The 21,528-nt window shown below is 49.3% G+C and overlaps 1 protein-coding gene across 2 annotated transcripts in view; it reads left to right on the top strand.

Moving 5' to 3' along the window:
• The first annotated feature begins 1,061 nt into the window (after nucleotides 1-1,061).
• SLC5A9 (solute carrier family 5 member 9) overlaps nucleotides 1,062-21,528 on the top strand; it is a 47,684-nt gene continuing 27,217 nt past the window's right edge. For both annotated transcript variants that reach the window (XM_073357777.1, XM_073357778.1), the window contains exons 1-7: nucleotides 1,062-1,136; nucleotides 6,567-6,766; nucleotides 8,210-8,281; nucleotides 14,799-14,903; nucleotides 17,175-17,339; nucleotides 20,257-20,362; nucleotides 21,414-21,494. In XM_073357777.1, the coding sequence (XP_073213878.1) occupies nucleotides 6,638-6,766; nucleotides 8,210-8,281; nucleotides 14,799-14,903; nucleotides 17,175-17,339; nucleotides 20,257-20,362; nucleotides 21,414-21,494 (658 nt within the window). In that variant the 5' untranslated portion in view covers nucleotides 1,062-1,136; nucleotides 6,567-6,637. The remainder of the gene's footprint in view (nucleotides 1,137-6,566; nucleotides 6,767-8,209; nucleotides 8,282-14,798; nucleotides 14,904-17,174; nucleotides 17,340-20,256; nucleotides 20,363-21,413; nucleotides 21,495-21,528) is intronic.

The following is a 21,528-nucleotide window of genomic DNA, read 5'->3' as shown; positions in this document are numbered from 1 at the left end:
GAGCAAAGACTAAGAAAAAACAAAGGGTCGGATGAACTGCCCAACATTCCAGAAAAACCCAAAGGAAGGATTTAATAATAATGCCTTAGGTAGGAGGTTAGGTGTGCAATTGTCCTCTTGGACTGTCTTGGCTATGCTGTCATTTGTAGATATGTTAGTTCTCCATACATTTATAAAGCCACTAATTATCACCGGAGCTATTTGCTGACGGTTCTGAAGTAGCTCCATAATGAAGAGGAAGCCCATGTATTTGTTAACCTATGGAAAATAATTGCCTGTCACTTAACCGAACATGCTTTGCCCCTGAAACACTTGCTCTTTAGCACTTTTTTAGCTGCACTTCTTGAAATGCCACTTGTAATTTCCATTCCCTCGAAGGTCTCTTTCTCTGCTGCTGTGACGTGAGCTGAAAACTATACTCCTCAAGAGGAGACAAATGTCCTTCCAGTTTTGCTGCTGTGAAAGGATAGCAAATAATATTAAACATAGTTGTGTTGGTTTAGCAAGACCTCATGGAGGCAGATACACTGAAGTCAATAAAGTCGGGCTGATTTACACCACTCCCGCACTGGCCCTATAACATTTGTGTCAAGGTCTCACACAGTTGCACTAGGCGATGGAAGTTATATTACCCCTCACATGCTAGCTCTGTTAAACTTTTACTGTTTCCGGTGCCTGTAAAATTAACACTGATTACCATCCTTAGCCTCTATTGATGCGGGGGTGGGGGACACACATTTGCTCAGGTAATTGACTCAGAAGGTAATTTAATGGCAAGGCGAGCCAGGGAACATGAGATAAATACTACCGCTGGACAAAGCCAACCTGTCAGAAGTCCCAGGTTAAGGGTTGCTGCTCAACGTGTACACAATAAGCCGTCTTTCTGGGTGGGTGGCTTGGAATGGATTGGCAACGTGAATGTAAACACTCTGAGCCAAAGCAAATGTGGAGCAAAACAAGTTCATGTCACAGGGCCAGTGCTGGAGGAGGAGGGAAACTGGATTGCCTCATGGGTGTGCCACTGTTTTGCCGTGCCTCCCTCAGGGCACTCCGCCTCTGCATCAGGAACCAAAAGGAAAACGGAGGTTATGGGAATACACAGTCCCAGAAGGAAACCCACAGGAGACTGGCTCAAGGTATTGTACACTTTTGAGGCATATTAACAATTACCAGAATTCCTTTGTGGATCGGGAAGGAACTTTATGCATCACAATGTTATTGTCTTTGCACCTTGTGCTCCCCTGTTAACCGTTTAGGGCATTAGACAGGCCAATGTAAATCAGTGTAGCAATGCTGCTGTCAATTGAGAGATTCCCGTTTTCACCAGCAGAGGGTCTCAGCCCTGCATATGTAATTGAAAATCATTATACTTCAGTGGGTTGGAATCTCTTGTGCTTGAAAAGCCTCTTTTGGATAATGGATTTGGTTGGTGGGTTTTGGTTTTTTTTGTTTGTTTTTTTTTGGGGGGGGGGGTCGTTGCTTTTGCTAGGAAGCCTTATACAAATGAGGCTTATTGGGGAAAGGCAATTGATTGGCAGCCTGCATTTCCAAGAAAACTAACCTCAAAGCTCTAAGAGATCTTGAGGTGTTAGCATATTGGCACAGAGTGGGGTAGGTGTGAGTCAGCCCATGGTGTAATGGGGATGGGGGGAGAGACAGATCCAAAGAACTAGCGTGCTGCCAAAAATGGCTCCTCATAGGGAGGAGAAGAGCAGGCAAGCGCTGCCTTGGCACGGCTCAGCTCCTCGGCAGAAAACACCTCCTTGAAACAAGCGACGGACCTATTTGCAATCAGACAAAACTAATTTCAAATAGCAACCCTCGCATTTCAATGGAAGAGTGTAGATGCCAAGGGTGTGTTCTCATTCTTTGGGGAGGGCTCCTTCCAGAGCTGAGGGCCCTGCAGGGGGTTAACAAGCCCGGCCTCGCATCCCACTCTCTGAGCCAGCAGACTGCCATTTGTTACGCTGGGCTTGGGAAAAGCCTGCCCTGCTCTAGGGCTCTGTGTGCGTGTGAGTCCCTTAGAGAGGGGTCACGCCCGTAATGGAGCAACAGAGGAACTTTTCTTTTTAGGAAATGACTGGTCCTGAGAGAGGCTGAGCATCGGGGAGCCACTCTGGGCCAATTCCTGAAGTCCATTGATTTGGGGGAGACTCTTGTTTTTATTTTGTGGTTTCTATAGTGCCTTGCAGCCCTGCTCATGGGCCAGGACCCCGTTGTGCTAGGCGCTGTAGGTACAGGATTTAATTCAGTGGGAGCTGCAGCTGCTTGGCATGTCTCCAGATTAGGCCCTTATGCACAGCATAAGATAAATGGACTCAAATCTCATGCACAAGGGTGCACTAGAGTTGCCTGCCGGGGCCAGGAGGGAAATCCACCCACTTGGTGGATTGTCTAGTGTTGCCCAGTTAGCAAAGTGCATTCTGGAGCTGGAATGCTGTGTAGTCACTCTCTCGAGAGGCATGGCAGATCCTGAACCCGGGGACCTCAGCACAAGACTCTTCCACCTGCAGGAAGGGAGCAGCTCCACGGTCGGGAATTCTTCAACAAGCATTTGTTAGCCGGAAAAGGGCAATTTGTCGGAACCGAATCTTTTCCTGGGCAAGGGTCAGCTCTGACCACTCCCCTAGTATGATTTTTTTTTTCAGGTTTCAAAATTGTTGAAACGTCCCATTTTGAAACCCATTTTTAGGATCCAAAATGATTTTTTGTTTCACAATGAAATTTAATTTATAGTTAAAAAAAAAGAAGTAAAAGGTGGAAATGGAAATTAAACACTTGGATGGAGATTTGGGGCGGGGCGGGGGGGTTGTTTCTGGATGGGAAACACTTCAAAATCTTGAAAATCCTCCTGGGACAGGAATAGTATCTCCCCCAGCACTCCCCATTACTTGGGCGGAGCAGTAAACTCTTCTCATTCTACGCAGGCAAAACCCCCTGCTGTGGTAGGGTAAGTTACAGGTCATCTTTGCTGCTGGGAGGGAAGCTTACAAATCTGGAATAGCAACCAACTGGACCTCTTATTATTAAAATTGCTGGGGACTGAGCTCCTTGAAACAAGGGCTGAGTACCTCTTGGCTACAACCACACATTAGTGTGTGAGCTCTGGTAATATGCCTACATCCTGACCCAGCACCCTGCTATTTTATCCAAATCCCCCGACCAGTCACATCCCAGATGTGGGTTACGTGGTATCCGTGTTACGTGACTTTAGGAGAAGGAGAAGTAGCCACTGGAGACTGGATTGACACAGCAGCTTGGACATCTTTGAACACTGTCATTTCAGTCATGGAGCTAATTGGAGGTGCCGGCGTTCAAGCCGGGGTGCAGACAAGCCCTTATTCTTAGCCAGTGAGGTGCTAGGGAAGAGGTTTTGTTGGCACTTTGAATCACTACAGTGAAAATCTTCTGTGCAAGTGTAACCCACTCTCGAGTGCATGTTACCAGGTGGCCTCTCTGTGCCTCATTTGCAGAGGATGTGAGTCTGTTACTGCCCTCGTTGGAGTGGCTTGACTCTTTCTCTCAAGCTGTAGCCACTCACACTACACTCTGGAGGTCCCTGGCTCACTCCATGATGTGTCAGCCAAGAAGGTGGCCAGGCTGTCAGACAAGCCCATCAGTTCCATGATGGCTGGGGAGACTTCCCCATTGTGAAAAATCAAGCTGACATCCATGATGGTGTGAGAGCGACCCACACAGCAACTTACTCCCACATCTTTATGGTCTCATGCCCCAGGAGCTCCCAGCTCTTTTTGCTTCCTCCCTTCACTTCACTTCCCTCCCTCCCTTCAGCTCTTAAAGGGTCTCAGATACATTCCTTATTTTTCCCTACGTGCCTACAACTGGTGAAACTGAGGCAACCCATGGAAGTGACTCCCCCTTTGTCAGTGGCACAGTTGTTAAGAATCAGGAATGGCAAGGGCTGGTTTCCTGCTCTAGCCACGAGCCTTGCTCCCTCGCCTTCATCCTCCTTGCGTTGCGCGAGCAGCAGATGTTTCAGGGCAGTTCCAGAAGCTGGAAGAATCAGCTGCTCTTTGAATGTGTCGGATTGCTTTCGTTCCTTTCCCCTGCGGGGCGGGGGGCTACCCTGAATTGGAGCAGCAGCCAGGGAGCAGCAGCCAGGTCCTGCTTGGCTTGAGATTGACAGGATACAGGGCTGCACACCCATAGATGCAGAAGTCCCACCTGCCAGCCAGGGAATGTCCCAAGCTGCACCTGGTGGCACATGGCACTGACAGGATGCAGTGAAGGAACTGGATTTACCAGCTTGCCACACCTTAGAGCAATTACAGCTCCCTGACAAACCCAGAGTGATCTATGCCTGCTCCCCCTACTAACGCCCAGAGACAGCTGCTTTCCCAGGTTCATTCCCCAGCTCTTTGCAGGTGACTGTACTTGATGCTCATGCAAGTCAGGCGAGTTAACTCCGTCAGTGCCAAATATGTATGTGACAGCTCCCAAGACAGGGTAATACAAATGTTACTCCTTGCTATCTGCATTTAACTCCTGTTGATGGGAATGGAATTTAGAAGCTCATATCGAGTGGTCCAGGGTCGTCGTGTGCGGTTTGATTTGATGTCAGGTAGCAGAATACAATAATAATTAAGAGCTTATATTTATACATATAGCAATTTTCCTCCTGAGAGATCAGGAAGCACCTTGCAAACTGCACAGAAATCACTTTAATAATAAATTGTCCTAATAATACTTTTCCCGCTGCTGAAATGCAGCTGGTTCTGGCATGGAATGCTGCAGTTTTCTGCAGGACATAAAACCAGCACACAGCCGTTTAAGGCAGGATGTATGGCCCTGCTGTGGAGAACAGTGCCCGGGGATCTTTAATGACTGCAGGTGGCTAGGCCCTCAGGTTTGTGTCTCATTAACTTGGGTGATTTGCCAACAAGACTCTTTGCTTATGAAGGGCTTGAAAGAAAATTTGCTTATCTAAATAACAGGTCCTGGACTCTCGTTCAATTCAACTCTCTGTTCTCTTCGTGCACCAGGGGGCACTGTGCCATGTATGAATACGTGCCAGCGGCACTCAGGGGTACATTTTTATTTCACCTGCCAGTTATTTGAAAAAAGAAGTTGATGGAGTTTATCTTGAAAAAAAGAAAAAAAAAAAGCTAAATTTGGGTCCCAGAGCCTGTGTGGCTGTTTTAAATATGCACTCTGCAGCTTTCGGGACCCTGAGCCTGATCCAACTCCTGTAGAATGGAAAGGCCAACCACAAGCATTCCAAAATCACTTCAGCCCCCCTTCCCCCAACAAATAAGCTTGTCTTTAAAATCATGAATTTAAAAAAAATAATAACTCTTGGGTTCTTTTTATTCTCCTTCTAATTTTTGAGCCTATAAATCACCGTTGGGTCATGTTTTCAAGCTTTTCTCTGCAGCCACGATGGCGGGAAATGTCCTCTTTTTATAATAACTGCTGCTGTTCTCACTTAATCTCGGGACTCCAGCAGCTGGGGATAGAATCATGAGTGTTGACGATGTCACTTCAACAGCAGTCGGAACTAGGGTTGCCAACCCTCCCGGTTTCACCAGGGGTCTCCCAGAATCAGGTCCTATTTCCTGGAGGCTACTGAAGCTAATCCATGAGATTTTTAGGGCACTAAAAGTCCGGCAGTGCAGCAGGGCTAAGACAGGCTCCCTGCCTGCCCTGGCTCTGCGCTGCTCCCAGAAGCAGCCTGCACATCCCTGCGGCCCCTGGGGAGGCAGGGGGTCTCTGCGCACTGCCCCAGCACTGACTCCGCAGCTCCCATTGACTGAACTGCGGCCAATGGGAGCTGCAGGGGCAGTGCCTGTCAGGGAGCCTGCCTTAGCCCCGCAGCACCGTCAACCGGGAGCCTCCCGAAGTAAGCAGCTCCCTGCCACAGCCCACACCCCGACCCCTCCTGCCCCAGCCCTGAGCCCCCTCCCACACCCAACCTCCCTCCCAGAGCCTGTACCCCACGCCCCCACCTGCACCCCAACCCCCTGCCCCAGCCCAGAGCCCCCTCCCACACCCAACCTCCCTCCCAGAGCCCGCCCCCCTGCAAACAACTGCAGCGTGTTTGGTTTTGTGTGATTAGACAATTGGCAACCCTAGCCAGAACAGGCCCTGTACAATTTATTCTTTGTATTGTGATGGAACCTCAGAGTGCAGAAAGTTGGCCCCTACCCCAGTCTAAGTATGTTGTGGGAAGATCTAGTCCCAGCATGTTGTAGGTTCAATTATATTTCCCCAGCCCATATTCTCGGAGTGATTTCTGTTTGGTACCCATCAAAATAAACGTGACATCCTAAGTCCATTTATTCGTTAATTCAAGGTCTTTCAAGTCCCTTTAATCCTGATTCCCTGAACTCGCTTATCTGAGCCACCTTCCAAACCCTGTGAGGGTTTGCCCATCCTTAGCTTGGCATATTACAAGGCAGGACTGAGATGACTGGCTCAGTACAGGATGCCGATGTATGCTGCAGGCAGGGATCCACCAATTGCCCATGTGCCAACAGTGTTATCTGCCACCCTGTGTTTCTCGATCTCCCCCACTGACACTCTCCCAACCCTGTTAATTATTAAAGGAGAATAATGAAGGAAAACACACATCAAAGTCCAGTGTGAGAGAGAGACAATCAGCAGTTCATTTGCAGCCATGAGCCAGCCCACCCCAGCCACCACAGAGCCACCTGGCCAGCCTGGACAGAGGAACCTTACCTTCGAGGTTGTGGACATCATTGTTGTCATCATTTATTTTGTCTTCGTCCTTGCCGTTGGGATATGGGTGAGTCCGGGAGCTCAATGATTTGCTTCCATTAGGGGACAGAAGACAAGCAGTGTGTGTAATCAGCTATGGGCCTCGTGTGTGTGCAAAGATATCTGCTTATAATCAGCCTGCTATTTTATATGTACATAGCACTTATGTAGGGCCAGATAGTAGCAGGACTTGACTGGTATGCTAGGGCGTTGAGAGTAGGAACATTTTCCCCTACACTCCCAGGCAGCTCTGATTCCATTCCCTGCAATCCCCTGAACGGCATTGAGGGAAGGTTAGTGCCACCAGAATTGCAAAGTATCCCATAATGGACTGGGGAGAAGGGGTGAGGCTCCCCATGGAATGGCTGCAGAATGGCGAGCTGGGAGACTTGCCTGGCGTAAGAGGGGGAATGAAGAGAAAAGGACTGAATCGGGCATTGGAAAATTTGGAAAGATGATTATTTGATCCCTATTTTCTTTGACCCAGCCTACTTGGAAAAGTGACCTAGCGGCCTGGCTGGGGAAGCCTTTTTGTACTCCTCACATGTGCACTCACTGGGAGATTGTTAAATGGATTCAGAAGCCCCATCACCCAGTGAGAGGGTAGCTTCTATCCAAGCCGGCAGCCAGCATACATAGGAATGGGGAGAAGGAAAATGGAAAACGTAGGCCTTCACACCCCAGTCTCAGGTTCCCCATGCATCTGCTGCAAGCATGGACCAAACCTTTTGACTCCTCCGAGTGGCAATGCTGCTCCATATCCTGGGTACCAAGATGCAGATGAGGTTGTCGCACAAATCAGAGCGGAGCAACAACTCACTGCTGGTTGGTAACTTTTGGGTACAATGTCCTGACAAACCAAGGGGGTTTCCAACTTGCAAAGTAACAAGCAGGCCTCCAGCTCAGAAACCAATGAGGCTTGTTAGCTCAGGCTAGTGTTAATAATGAGCTAACAGGAAGCATTCCCCTTCTCACTGGCCAGAAGCGTTGGCTGGGAACATGCAGGGGACAAGCTGTACGTTTCCTGGGAAGCTCGGGAAGGATTGGTCTTCCTAAGGCTCAGTTCCACTCAGAGTTCCCCCTAGAATGGGGCAACTCTTCAGTGCCCCAGTGCAATCCCATGTGCACTATGTAATACGCAGTCTGGGGTCTCCGACAAGGTGATCTCTCCGACGTCCCAGGAATGGATGGGCTACAGCCGGAGGTTTCACCCCGCTGGACGGTACTGGAGGGTATTATTCCCCTGTTTTAACTGCACCTTGAGCGTCTGCCAAATGGTTTATTGAATCCTCCAGAAGCCAAAGCACTGGATGGCCTGGACACGGAGAGGGAGTCAATTCTAGCAGTTGCTGGGAGGGCAGACCTGGGATGACTCCCAGCATGTTGCTGGCAGGACGGCTGGAGAGCGGGGCCAGTGTGATGGACGGGAACCCGTGGGGGGGAAGCACTTAATGTTTGTTCTGTTTTTCAGTCATCCATACGGGCAAGCCGGGGGACAGTTGGAGGGTATTTCCTGGCTGGACGGTCCATGACATGGTTGCCTGTGAGTCTGATGCTTCCACTTGTTACTTAAAAATTGGGTTTCAAGCGAATCCAGGTACCTGATAGAAAGGTCTGGGGACAGGCACAGCAAGGCGGTACCCACCTCACACACCTCTGCCCAGGAGTCTCAGCCCTGAGCTACAGGGACCCCCAACCACAAAGTACCCTCCCCCCACAGCTCTGCCCAGGAGCCTAAGCCCTGAGCTACAGAGACCCCTACTTGGAGAAAACAGACAGTTCAGTCTCTCTGGTCTTTTCAATTCTTAGCTTTTTTGCTCAGGTCAGAGGCAAGGGGATACCTGGTGATGTGGCTTCTGTGATGCAGCCCCAGCTGCCCATGAGGAGCTGGATTTAGATCCTCCCCCTGTTCCCAACTCACTTCACACACAGCTGCAGAACAGCCGTGGGAGCATTAAATGACTCAGGTCTGCATGATGCTGTAAAAATCATGTAGAAACTACAAAGAAAACAATCGTATAGCAGAGCCCTTTGCCTCTACCCTCTCCGGGTGGGGGAAAGTCTACGCTATTGACTGTGCGAGGATTAAAACTCGGCTCCAAACCACAAAAATACAAATCTCCAAAATGATTCACGAGAAAGGAACAAAGCTCTTAAAGGGCACACTTTTGTGGGAACGAAAGGTACACCTAAAAGTTATTTAAAAGTTTTAAAAGAATAAAGGTGTCACAGGAATAAATAATCTTTTCCTCCAATTGCAAAATATACAGCCATATCTCTCTCTAGTGAGTCGCTGGTATCGGAATACAGTTTTCAACCAAAAACTTCTTTCTCTGTGTACACAGTGCCCATAAATCCTCTAGGCTATGTTTTCAACCTCTTCTCTTGGAGAGGCGTACGTATATATAACAACTGTCATTGCTTTCATGTGCTCTGTGCTCCAATTTCTCCCAGGTGACGTTTAGGGAAAAGCGTAGGGGGTGTTTTTGTGACTAGAGCGTGGAAGGTTTAAAAGATGTTGAAAGGAAACTGGCTTTTCCCAGGATCCTTACTGTTCTTATTTCTCATTGTGTTTGGTGGCTCGGCTCACTCCAGGAGCTAATATGGCCAAGTGGTTAGAACACATGAGTGGGTGCTAGGAGAGCTGGGTTCCAGCCTTGGATCTTCTACTGATTCACTATCTGGCAAGTTGCTTAGATCAAAAGCAGCCTCTGAGTTTGCCTGCTTCTGTTTTCTGGGCCCAACTTGAGATACTTTGGGCTTGATTCTCAGAGGCGCTGAGCCCCACTTTAGTCCAGGTGTGACTGTTTTAATACTGACTCCTGAGGAAACATATGATGCAACATGGCAGGAGGTCTGCTCTGCTGCTGAAGGTGCTGTCCTCTGACCACTTTTGATAACTGAAGCATCCCGGCACTCTCTGCAGGAGTTGGGAGGTTAACCCCAGCGTCCCAGCTAAATTCCAGTTTGGGTGGCAACATTCTGGCAACTTCAGGGTTTCAGCTTTGAGCAATAACACCCTAAAGGGTTTGGTCATGAGAGATGGTCTCCAGGGCAGGCCTCTCATGTGATATCACAGCAGCTGAGATCAGCTGAGGTGCCAATAGACCCTCCCGTTTAACCAAAAGGGTTGGCCAAACCGCATTTCCACCTAATGACCCCCCAACTTTGGAACTAATCTCCCCTCCTGATCTGACAGAGCCCATATTTGTTTACAGTATTTCCATCCCATAGCCAACAGCCTGAAGGTGGAAGAAAAATGGCAAACAACCCAAAGTGAGGCTCCTGAATCCAGATTCAGGCACTTAAATCAATGTGGCCTTTCAGAGGCTTAGGGGCCCTGAAGTTCCCATTGACTGAGGTGCGAGCTTCAGCTACCCTGAAGGTCAAGTCTCATTTATTTAGCTGTCTAAGCATGGCCTTAGGAGCCTGATGGTAGGAAGCCAGATTTGAAGATTTTGGCCTATAGCTTTTGTTCTCTTCCACCAATGTAAACCAGGAGTAACTCCAGTGAAGCCTGCAGTTCTCTCTGTGTAAAAACCACTCTCAGTGAAGGCAGTCAGACCCACAGAACCTGCCTTTCCTCTATCACTGATTCCAACCCCCGCCCCATGTATCTCCATTGAGTTTGATGATGTTACTCATGATTTTACATTAGTGTAACAGAGGGCATGATCCCTCTCCCACTGAAGTTTTTCTCCATTGACTTTAATGGGAGCTGGAGTGGGGTCTGAGGATAAACAAGGGGTGGGCAAACTACAGCCCACTGGCCGCATCCCGCCCTCCATCTGATTTAATCTGGCCCTTGAGTTCCTGCTGGGGAGCAGTGTCTGGAGCTTGCCCCGCTCCAGCTGGGAGTAGGGTCGGGGGCCACTCCGCACGCGCATGCCGCAGCTTCCGGAAGTAACGGCATGTGCCCCCTCCGGCTCCTACGTGTAGGGACAGCAAGGGGGCTCCGCACGCTGCCCCCACCCCAAGCACCACCCCCACAGCTCCCATTGGCCAGGAACTATGGCCAATGGGAGCTGCAGGGGCGGTGTCTGCAGATGGGGCAGTGCACAGAGCTGCCTGGCTGTGCCTCTGCATAGGAGCTGGCGGGGGGACATGCCACTGTTTCTGGGAGCTGCTGGAGAAAAGTGCCGCCTGGAGCCTGCACCCCTAGCTCCCTGCCGTGCCCCAAACCCTGCCCCAGCCCTGATCCCCCTCTGTGCCCTGAATTCCTCAGTCCCAGCCCAGAGCACCCTCCTGCACCCCAAACCCCTCATCCCCAGCCCCACCCCAGAGCCTGCAGCCGGAGCCCTCACCCCCCCGCACCCCAACCCCCTGCCCCAGCCTGGAGCCCCCTCCTGTACCCTGAACTCCTCAGTTCTGGTCCCACCCCAGAGCCCGCACCCCCAACCACAGCCCTCACCCCCTCCTGCACCCCAACCCCAATTTCGTGAGCATTCATGGCCTGCCATACAATTTCTATTCCCAGATGTGGCCCTCGGGCCAAAAAGTTTGTCCACCCCTGGGATAAGCCGTAGGGTAAATACAGTGGTGACAAGGGTCAAATGGGCACCCTCCCCATGGTCTCGTGATGGGCCGTGGAACCGCAGACAACCATTTCCAGGGCTTCAGGATTATTTTTCTTGGAGCATCTGTGTCTTCCTGTGAGTTGGACACACGCACTACTAGAATAAATAACAGGGCCACTGTCTCACTGCGCTACATTTTCTGTGTTTCTTACATCGGTGTCCGATACAGTCGGATGTGTGGATTAGAGAAGGTATTTACGTTCCTTGGGAATCAGTATATTTACCCAAGATACAATTTCATGTTACACCAGTCAGCCTTTTAATCGGCAGTTTACTATATGGAGAAGCAGGGCAGTGTTCGTTCTAGCCACGGCTTCCGGCTTCATGCAATATTAATATTTTAACTTTCTCGGAAGGTGAGGAGCAGGGTCAAACTCTATTACTCTTTGCTCAGAGCTCATATTAGGAATCTGCTGTTCAGACAAGGTGTGGTTGGAAAGCAAACTTTCCGCAGGAGGGAAGCCAAAGCTTTGGCAATGCACGGCCAGATTTATCCCTGGTGTATCTCCACTGATGTCAGTGGCCACCTGGGATGAATTCGGCCTGTGTAGAGGTGTGGCAAGTCTTTGTCCCAAAGGAGAGTGATACTTAAAGCCAGGGGTGCTTTATTCTATGGGAAGAGCAGCGTATCCTGCTTTCATCTAGTTAAGGGATCACTGGACCATGCTAGGGGCAGTGTTAAATTAACCTGAGGTGTTAGCATTTTCCAGACTGCTGCAGTTTTCCATCTATATGTGTTTGAACCCACATTTATGCATGGGTTGCAGCCTTCCCAGGGTCACACATTCTTTAAGATCCATGCAACATTCTTTCCATGCAAGTGTTTCTTGAACCACGCAAGATCCGGGCTTGGAGTGTAAATATTTGCCTATAGAAAGGTACTGGATTCTCTCAGGTTATAAATGCAAAAGTCCTTTTTTCTTTTTTTCTTTTTGCAAGCCTTCACTTCCTGGCTACCCCAGTGGGAATACTGGCATGATAACTACTCAGGGGGCAACATTGTTCCCATTTGAAATCAGTGGGAGTTTTGCCGTTCAATTCCATGTAGGCAGGATTTCACCTCCATTCCTACTTGGTCAGAAGTCCATTGGCTTTTTCCGGAGGAAAAACTAAGGCCCAGATGATCCTCAGCTGCCCCATAGATGGAGGGCACACTGTAGGTGAGGCTCCTCTGCTTTCCTTCAGCCACATCCCAGCTGCCATCTCCTCCCTAACCCCATCCTAGACCCTGCAATGGCGTCTCCATGGGTTTGGGGGCCATACAGGGACGGGGTGGAGATGGAGGGGACCCGTGAGGAGGTTACACATAATGTCATCCCTCTAATCCCTTGGAGTTTAAGGCTGAAACTGTGTCATCTCAGCATGGTTCCCTCTGGGGCACAATGGGGACACTCTGTTGTTTCAGCTCTGATAGATCCATGTGGCCAGGAAGCTGGGGTGGGGCACAAGGCCCAATGCAGAGGCTCAGGGCCTGCTCCCGAGAGAGATGCTAGGTTTGGGGACAGGTCTTCACAGACTGTTGGGTGGGGATAAGGGTGGGGGGAAGAGAAATGCTGTGGGAGGTGGGGTTTCTGTGGGGGGATCCTCACAAAGATTTCCTCCCTCACAATCCCCTGTGTAGATCTGACCAGGGCAGGGGGCTCTGGGCCTGTAAGGACATCAGAGTTTGGCCCACCGGGAGAAAGGGGGTTGGTCTCACAGTATTTCCAGAGGAAAGTGCCAAATGCCTGCACCCCCTGACTTTGTGAGATTCTGAGAGCAGGGAGATTTGAATAAGGTCTGCCCACAAGCCCCTCCCTTTTCACCCCGCGTATCCAAGCCTCCTGCGTTTCATCGATCTTTGTCAAACATGAGCCTTTCTGCTAACAAAGGGTGACGAAAGGAACAGAACTTAAAGGAGCCCCAGGGGCACGGTGTCTGCTATCACCAGCCAGGGCCCCAGCTGCGAGGGAGTGTTTGATTTGCATAACCTCTGCTGAATGGACATTTTTATAACTGCCCCTCCGGTTATCTTGCTGAGCCGCACGGACAGCAGCCAATAAGACAGCCCAGGGAGGTCGAGCGGTGCTGCCCTGCAGATGTGGTATCAGCCCAACACCTGCTAACGTGACAGGCACTCACAAATGTGGGCAGTTCTGCATCCATCACTCCCGTTGGGTTGCATTTCAATGGGGCACCTCGCGAATAAGAGGAGCAGAGTCACGGCCTGGGCATAAGCATGAGGAGTGATCACATGAGGCTACATTGCACATGGTGCATTTGTGTCACACTTTGAAGCTGAAAGTGCTTTACAAACCAGCAGCTAAACTCAGACGCTGATCACACATGGAGGGGGCCTTCCCTCCCTGTAGGGCATCTCAGACACTGCCATGGTGCCAGCCCGTTCCCCAGACATTGCAACTAGCCCCTCTGCTAGTCTGGGAGGCGGGACCTGCACAGTGGGTGGGGACTGAATAGACCAAGGGAGGTGTAGGTGGAGTTCAAGGATGCAAATTGCTCTCACACATGCACCTCCCCCACCCCAAGCTTGCAGACCTCATCCAGGAAACATGCCACCACCTGGAGCTGCATTCATTCTTCCCTGGGGACTCTGCTGTGGTTGGGGATCCCCCTTTAGAGGCGGACCGAGGGCACCCCTGTTAACACGACTCCATCTCACCCACTTTGTCAGGGTGGCACATAGGGTAACAGCTGCAGCAGAGGAAGGGGATCTCCAGTGGGATGGAGCCCAAGGGAGCAACAGCGTCTGGGGCGGGTCCCGCAGCCTGCATCGATACTCTGGGGGCAAAGCAATAAATGTGTGGGGAGATTCCTTGCACTTCATGGAATACCCATAGATTGGAATAAGCCATAAAGAGGGTCCGCAATAATGTACATGTTTACAATACATAAACTTAAAAGGGAACAAGAGCTTGTTTCAAATGGGCCCCATCCTGAATCTGTGCTCGGACCTTATCCATCTATTTACCTATGTAACTGCTGTGGTATCCCTCACTGGTGTATCTGAGCTCCTCGGAATTCACGAAGACAACTCCACCGTGGTGTCTGTCGAAGGGGGGAGGGATAGCTCAGTGGTTTGAGCATTGGCCTGCTAAACCCAGGGTTGTGAGTTCAATCCTTGAGGGGGCCATTTAGGGTTCTGGGGCAAAAATTGGGGTTTGGTCCTGCTTTGAGCAGGGGGTTGGACTAGATGACCTCCTGAGGTCCCTTCCAACTCCGATATTCTATGAATCTATGAAGGGAAAACTCCCACTGAAGTCAGTGACTGAATGAAAACTGACTGGATGAGGGCCGGCACCAGGGGGCAGACTCAGATATGGTAGAGTACTTTAAGAAGTCAAAGCACGGTATCCTTTAAAAAAAAAATCCACCAGACAGCAGCTCCGACGTGACAGCAGGATGGGCCATAGGGAAGTGCTTTATGTTGCTTAGAAACGACTTGCGGTGACTCTCTGCATTCTCTGCCTGTGCGGTGTCTTCCAGATCGGAGCCTCCCTGATGTCAAGCAACGTGGGCAGTGGCTTGTTCATCGGCCTAGCAGGCACAGGAGCAGCGGGGGGCCTCGCCGTCGGGGGCTTTGAGTGGAATGTAAGAATCCAGGCTGCCCTGGAGTTACAGTTTACAAGGGGACGGGGTGTGGGTCCCATGAATCTGTTATTAACAGTATTGTCACACCCCCCGCTTTCCCGTGCTCACAACTCCTGAATCAGGCCCCCTAAAAATCACGAGATTGTCTTAAAAATCACGAGACTTAAAATAGGTAAATGTTGTGGTTCTTTTTCTTTAAACTGCTGCTTACTGAACCTTCAGGGAGCTCCCAAGTTATGTTTTTAGGCTGTGCTTTGCAGCCATGAAGGCTAAATAAAAGTTGAAATTCTCACATAGCTACAGGATTCCAGGACCTGGGGCTTTAGGGAAAACAACACATCTTGCAAACGTAGGGTTGCCAACATTGTATTTCAAAATAAGGGACTGTGTTCTTAGCACCCCCTCCCCACCCTTCCTCCTGATATTATTGTTTTTTATTATAATTAATAATAAGCAGTACTTGCCTACATTTGCCAGGGGTATTTATTCCTGCTTTTTGCAGTGCTCAGCAACTCCCAATCTTGTTGTACAGAGATGAAAAAATAAGGGACATCCCTTGTAACAAGGCAGTAATTCTCATCCAGGCCACGAGCAGGTTTTAGTGGGCCACCAAGCATGGTTGATATTAGACTCACTGGGGCCCAGGGCAAAAAGTGAAAGCCCCACCATGCAGGGCTGAAGTCTGGGCCCCCGCTGAAGTCTGAGGCCCCTCAAAGCCTGAGCATCTTAGTTTCACGTGGCCCCCTGTGGTGTGGGGCCGCAGGCAATTGCCCTGCTTACTAATCCATAACACTGGCTTTTATATGCAGAAAACCAGTTGTGGCACAGGTGGGCTGTGGAGTTTTTATAGCACGTTGCGGGGGGCCTCAGAAAGAAAAAGGTTGCGAACTCCTGTAATAAGGGACTGTTGGCAGCCCTACACACCCACACAACCCTACACACACCATAAAACCACAAGAGCTAGCAACACTGTAATAACATTTCAGGTTCCAAAATGTGTGTTTCTGTGTTCAACAACTGGGTGTGAATTGGGGCCTATTGAAATCAATTGGAGGTTAGCCACTGACCCTTCTAAGAGCATGAATACGAGGTGTAGCATGTACAACTCAAGAGGAATTACTAGCTGCACTGGCTAGGAGTGAGTCTGGTGCTAGCTTTCCTGCAATACTCATCAATCTGATAACTCGGAATCTCTGCTGTTCCATTCCAAGGCCTCCCTTGAGCAGAGCCTGGTAATGGTGCCAATTTATCCCCAAGGGGCAAGTAGGAATCCACCCAAGATCAGTTTTCTTGTATATATTTTCGCTGCAGCTGGTATTTTCAAGGCGCCTACGGGAATTGGGATTTGGGTCCCGTTGCGAATTCCAATTTGCACTAACAAGCCCTTTCAGGAGAACATGGCGTCTAAGTGCAGGCCAGTGCACCGTCAGACATATCGATATATTTTGATGACCATGGAGAACAAACGTGACTCCACTCATTGTAACTTCTCCATTTTGGCCTGGGCTGGATTTTGGAGCAGCAGAGTGTGATGGGAGAGAGAAGACTTTAAACTCCCAAAAGACACTTCATCCAAACCAAATAATCCATGTCATGCTGGATCTGCATTGCCACTGGTTTTACCATGTGCAGGTGCAAATCCAGTTCAATCACACAGAAAGTTGTCCAAAAGTCCATCAGAGTCTTTCTGTTGCTTCTCTTTCTGCTGCTCAGAGAGATTCTGTTCATTCAGCGTCCTCATCTGCTAACCGAGTCATACCGTCCTGCAAAAATCAAGAGATGCTCAAAGGCTTCTCTGAAGCCGGGAGCCTGAAGGTCAGTTAGACCCAGATCCTCAAAAGTATTTAGGCTCCTAACTTCCCGGGCCTTAGATCCTTGGCATAAGTGGTAATGCTGCTGGTACCAAAGGTCACCAAATACTACATCTCCTTTTACAGACCTAGTGCAATGAAGTGGAAATCTTGCCAAGGAGGCAAGGAAGTGGAACAGGATCTGACATCCTATAAAAAAGAGAGAGACAAGAGATCTCCAAAGGCTTGTCACTGTACTGACAGCCATGTTTATCCTGTTCTCATTCACCCATCTACCACCTTGTAACCCCCAAGTCCCTGGATTTTCCTGTCTGTATGGCAGAGCAATACTCTCCCTTAGAGATACCATATTTTCATGCTGTCTGATACTGTCATGGCATGTACAGAGAATTTCCATTGTGGAGAGTCTGTCACATGTGTTTAATTATGGCCCTTTTTTTTCCTTCCTCCCCATTGCCAGGCTACCTGGGCGCTGCTGGCCCTCGGCTGGATTTTTGTGCCTGTTTACATTGCTGCAGGAGTTGTCACAATGCCCGAGTACCTGAAGAAGAGATTTGGAGGACAGAGGATTCAAGTCTACATGTCCGTACTGTCCCTCATTCTCTATATATTCACCAAGATATCAGTATGTATCCCATTGGAAAGCAACATTGTGTCTACAGCAAGCTGGCTTCATAGACAGAGGCAGAGTAATCACTCTGTGAACCTTACAGTAACGTTACAAATAATTAAGGAACACATTATGCAGCATAAATGCCCTCTTGCTTCCCCCATACTCCTTCCCATAGATCAGAAAAGATCCTCAGCTGGTATAAATTGGCTTAGCTCCAAACTGACTTCCATGTACACCAAAGTAATGTACACCGTCTGTGGAGCTGATCCATTGCATCTTGTGTTGATTAAATTCTTTGCAAAATAATCTTAGAGTAATAGTATTTCTATGATTATTTTCTTTACTGAAATTTCTAGTTTTAAGAATTGTATTTTAAGGAAACAGCTAGTGTTATCTCTAGTCCCTCCATCTTCACGAATTGCTTCTATTATTTCAATCTGTAAGATGAATGGGAAATGTATTCCACCTTAAGGCAAAGAAGCACAGCGTTCTTAAAGCGTTATTAGTTACAAGCCAGTAGCATTTTATGGCACATGAAGGAATATCAGCTTCTGATCATTTGCATGCTGCAAAGAAAGGAGTATATTCTCTGCTCAGTGCATTAACGGGAGTTACCTGTGCACCCGGAGGGAGGATTAGAGTGCGAAGTCTTAGGCACAGGAGATATTCATTACCCAGGGGACTAGCCAGTTCAAGGGACTGGTAACGGGAACTACAGTCTTTTGTCTCAAAGCCAATATCTCTAAGTTTACTTCCAGCCCACATCTGTAGTGACTAAGGCCCGGATCCTCACAGATCCTTCTGCCAGTGGAAGTTTGGAGCCTAAATACCTTTGAGAATCTGGGCCCAAATGCCCTTCTGGGCTGATGACTTCTGGTCAGCTTCTGTGAGAGGAGTTGCTGGCCTCCGTACAGTATGTCATAGGTGCCATCAGCAGAGTAGGAGCTATTTGGTTAGCAGACTGAGCTGAGAGAAGTAGGAATGAATGGGCCATGGACACAGGGCTACGTTTTCACCCTAGAAGTGGTCCCTAAAGGCCAGGGGTGGACCAGACTGGTGGGGCAGTCTGGGTAAGCTTGCACTGCGGCTGCCTGTGTCATGCAAATCTAGGCAAATACAGAGCTTCAGTCTCTAGGGCTCTGGTTCTGTGGCATCAAAGGCCTCGCTCCAAGGTCCTGCCCTAAGGACTCTGGCACATGGAGCTCATATTCACCTCCCCATCGGAGGTTAACCACAGCCTGGTCACCTGCAGGCTCCTCTGCACAGCAGGGTACCAGATACTGGGAGGGAGGGAGCCTACAGCTACCCAAGGCTCATCACAGCTACAAGGTGGCTTTGGGGGAAGCAGTATTTTCCAATGCATTTTGGTTCAGTGGTGTGTGCTTAGTATTCACTGCTTATTCTCAGAGACCTCTCTTCTAAGGCTAATTCATACGCGTCTGACAGGCGTGTCTGGTTCAGCTTATTGGTCTCAGAGGTGTTTTCTCTAAGGTAACACCTTTTGTTTTCAGAGTGCGTATTTAGTGGCTGGCTCGACAGCAGGAGGTTTGGTTATGAGGGGGATTTTTCATGCCGCACTTCCTGCTGGAAAGTAGGTTAATAACTTTGCTGCTCAGTTTCATAATCCTCCTGCTTGCCAGGAAGAGTGGAGAGCTGAGTGAGAGATGGGGTCAAAGTGTGTGGATGCAGTTCTCTTTATATTTCCTGCTGGGAAGACAAAGCTCATACTCCATTATGTACAGGAGGCTCTTCACACACCCCGCCAGCCGCCTCACCACTTTGTGTATCTGAGGGCTGTAAAGATCAGGCGGTCTAATGGAAGCTGGATTTTAGGGAGATGATTTGGGGACAGAGAGGAACACTCTCTTTACCATTCCATTATGTCTCGCTTTCCCATGGACAGTGCCTGCATCTTTCCACATCCCAGGTTTACAGATTTCTTTTGAGTTGATTAATACAGAACAAAACCTCCCCACTTGTTATGTGCCACCTTCTGTATTTACAATGGATGCATCTCAATTTTAATGTTGCTTTTTTTCAATCTGGCCTCATTTACTATCCCCCTCCACAAAGTAAAACCCAAGTAGCTTCTGCAGCTCTAGTTCAGATCTCCAGCCTGCATAAATAGGCCTAATGTTATTGAAGCCCTGATCTACACCAGTGAGGAGCTGACTAGGGTCCATTTTGAGATAGATAGGTTGAAGCACAAGACACTGGCTACTCACACATGGTCTGTCCAGCTGATAGTCCATCACTCTGACCATTAGATCATGTAGTCTCCCAAGCCCAGGGTGATACCAAGATGTTCTGTTTTAACAGATGCCGATGACCCCACCTACTAGAAAAGTGAGCTCAGACTAACCATTCACGACACCCACAGTGCTTGGGACCCTCCCTTGTTTCTCAGTGACTCATGCTCTTGTCAGTGCATTCATTTAGTTGCCCCTTCCAGTGCCAGAAGCCGTTTCCCACTTAGAGCGCAGGGAGTTCTGACCCTGTCTGAATGAAGTGCCAACCACTTACAACCCTCGCAGGCTGCTCTAAGTTGTGCTATAATGGTTTCTGAAAGCCACTGCATGGATATAGAGCTGCTGAGGGACAGGCCAACCTGATCTCACCCCAGAAGGCCCCCCACACTAGGGGTATTAACCTGAAGGGGAGGGTTTTTGCTTATCTCAGGCCTGGCACACGGAGCCACAGTGCAATACTGAATCAGGCCCAATGCTCTCCACAGCCCAGTGCACCTTCTTGATCCTCTTGTGTCTGTCCTTTTCCCCTCTGTCTCCCCCTCCCTCGCTTTCAAAGCATCCTCCCTTTTGGTTGCCCATCTAATGGGTTTTGAGCCTTCCGGTGGGCTGGCGATTATGTCAGGGAAGTGCTGATAAATGCAACCCACTAGAGACTCAAATTCTCCTTGCTCTTATTCCAGACAGATATTTTCTCTGGAGCGCTGTTCATCCAAGTCTCCCTGGGCTGGAACCTTTACCTGTCCACCGTGATCTTGCTAGCCGTGACAGCTGTCTACACTATAGCTGGTAATGATACTGCCTTAAAAGCAGCACACTGATCTGGAGCCTGGTGAAGACTCGCTTCCCCCATGCATTTTACTTCTGTGCATTCTGGGCCCAATCCAAAGCCCATTGGAGTTAATGGACAGAATGCCATTGACTTTGAGCTTTGGATCAGGCTCCCTAGTAATGGACTTAAGGTGAAAAACCTTACGTGCAGATCAACAGGGCAATGCTAGGGCTCAGGTACGCCTCTCCAGGGCAGGACTGCACAAAGAGAGGGAGGGGAGGCAGTCCCTGAACAGCAGCATGTGAAACAAGCATATAATAATAATAGTTATTAATTTTGCATGGCTCAGCCATTGCATGAGCCTTTGAACATTTGGCTCCAAGAAGCAAAGACTTCTCCTGCTCTTCCTGCCTCCCCAAGTTGGAAGTCAGTCTTTGAAGAGCTCTAGGAACAGATAATTTCTGCAGAGTGCTTCTGAGGTTACAGAAGGCTCCTTGGTCCCCATAGAAGGCTGAAAACTCCTATCCCGTCCCTAGCCCAAGTGTTTGCATCATTTGCTGGTCCTTTGATGATGGTCTAGTGGGTAGGGCACCAGACTGTGCCTCTGGAGACCTGGCTTCCCAGCTCAGCCACCAACTCCTGGTGTGACTGTGGGCAAGGGACTTACTATGTGCCTCAGTTCCCCTCCGGTAAATTGGAGATGATGTTCCTGTGCTTCACAGAGGTGTTGTGGGACTCAGATCCATTAGTGACTATGAGGTGGTCAGGCAGTGCGATAATTGGGGCCAGATAAATACCAACCTAGGATTCTCCTGGTTGCCCCTTTCAGAATGCCAGAACTGAGACCTAGGAAGCAGTCCTCATAGGGGGGAGAGCTCCCCCACAGGTAACACAGAAGAGTTGGCCATTTATATAAATATGGTGACCTGCTTACTCTGTGATTGTAGCCATGTTGGTCGAAGGATGTGATAGGTGAGGTAATATCTGTAACTGACCAAATTCTGTTGGAAGGATATTACCTCACCCTTTGGCTCTCTCTTACTCTGTTGTTTGCCATTCTCCCTACAGGTGGTTTAACGGCTGTGATGTACACAGATGTGCTGCAGACTGTGATCATGGTACTCGGGGCTTCGGTTCTCGCCTTTATAGGTAAGAGGAACGAGGGACTGTGTTACCTACAGTC

Source organism: Lepidochelys kempii, chromosome 8, assembly GCF_965140265.1.
Source record: "Lepidochelys kempii isolate rLepKem1 chromosome 8, rLepKem1.hap2, whole genome shotgun sequence".
NCBI classification, from domain to species: domain Eukaryota; kingdom Metazoa; phylum Chordata; order Testudines; family Cheloniidae; genus Lepidochelys; species Lepidochelys kempii.
Note: the sequence above shows the minus strand (reverse complement) of the source record. Positions and strands in the feature narration are given on the sequence as shown.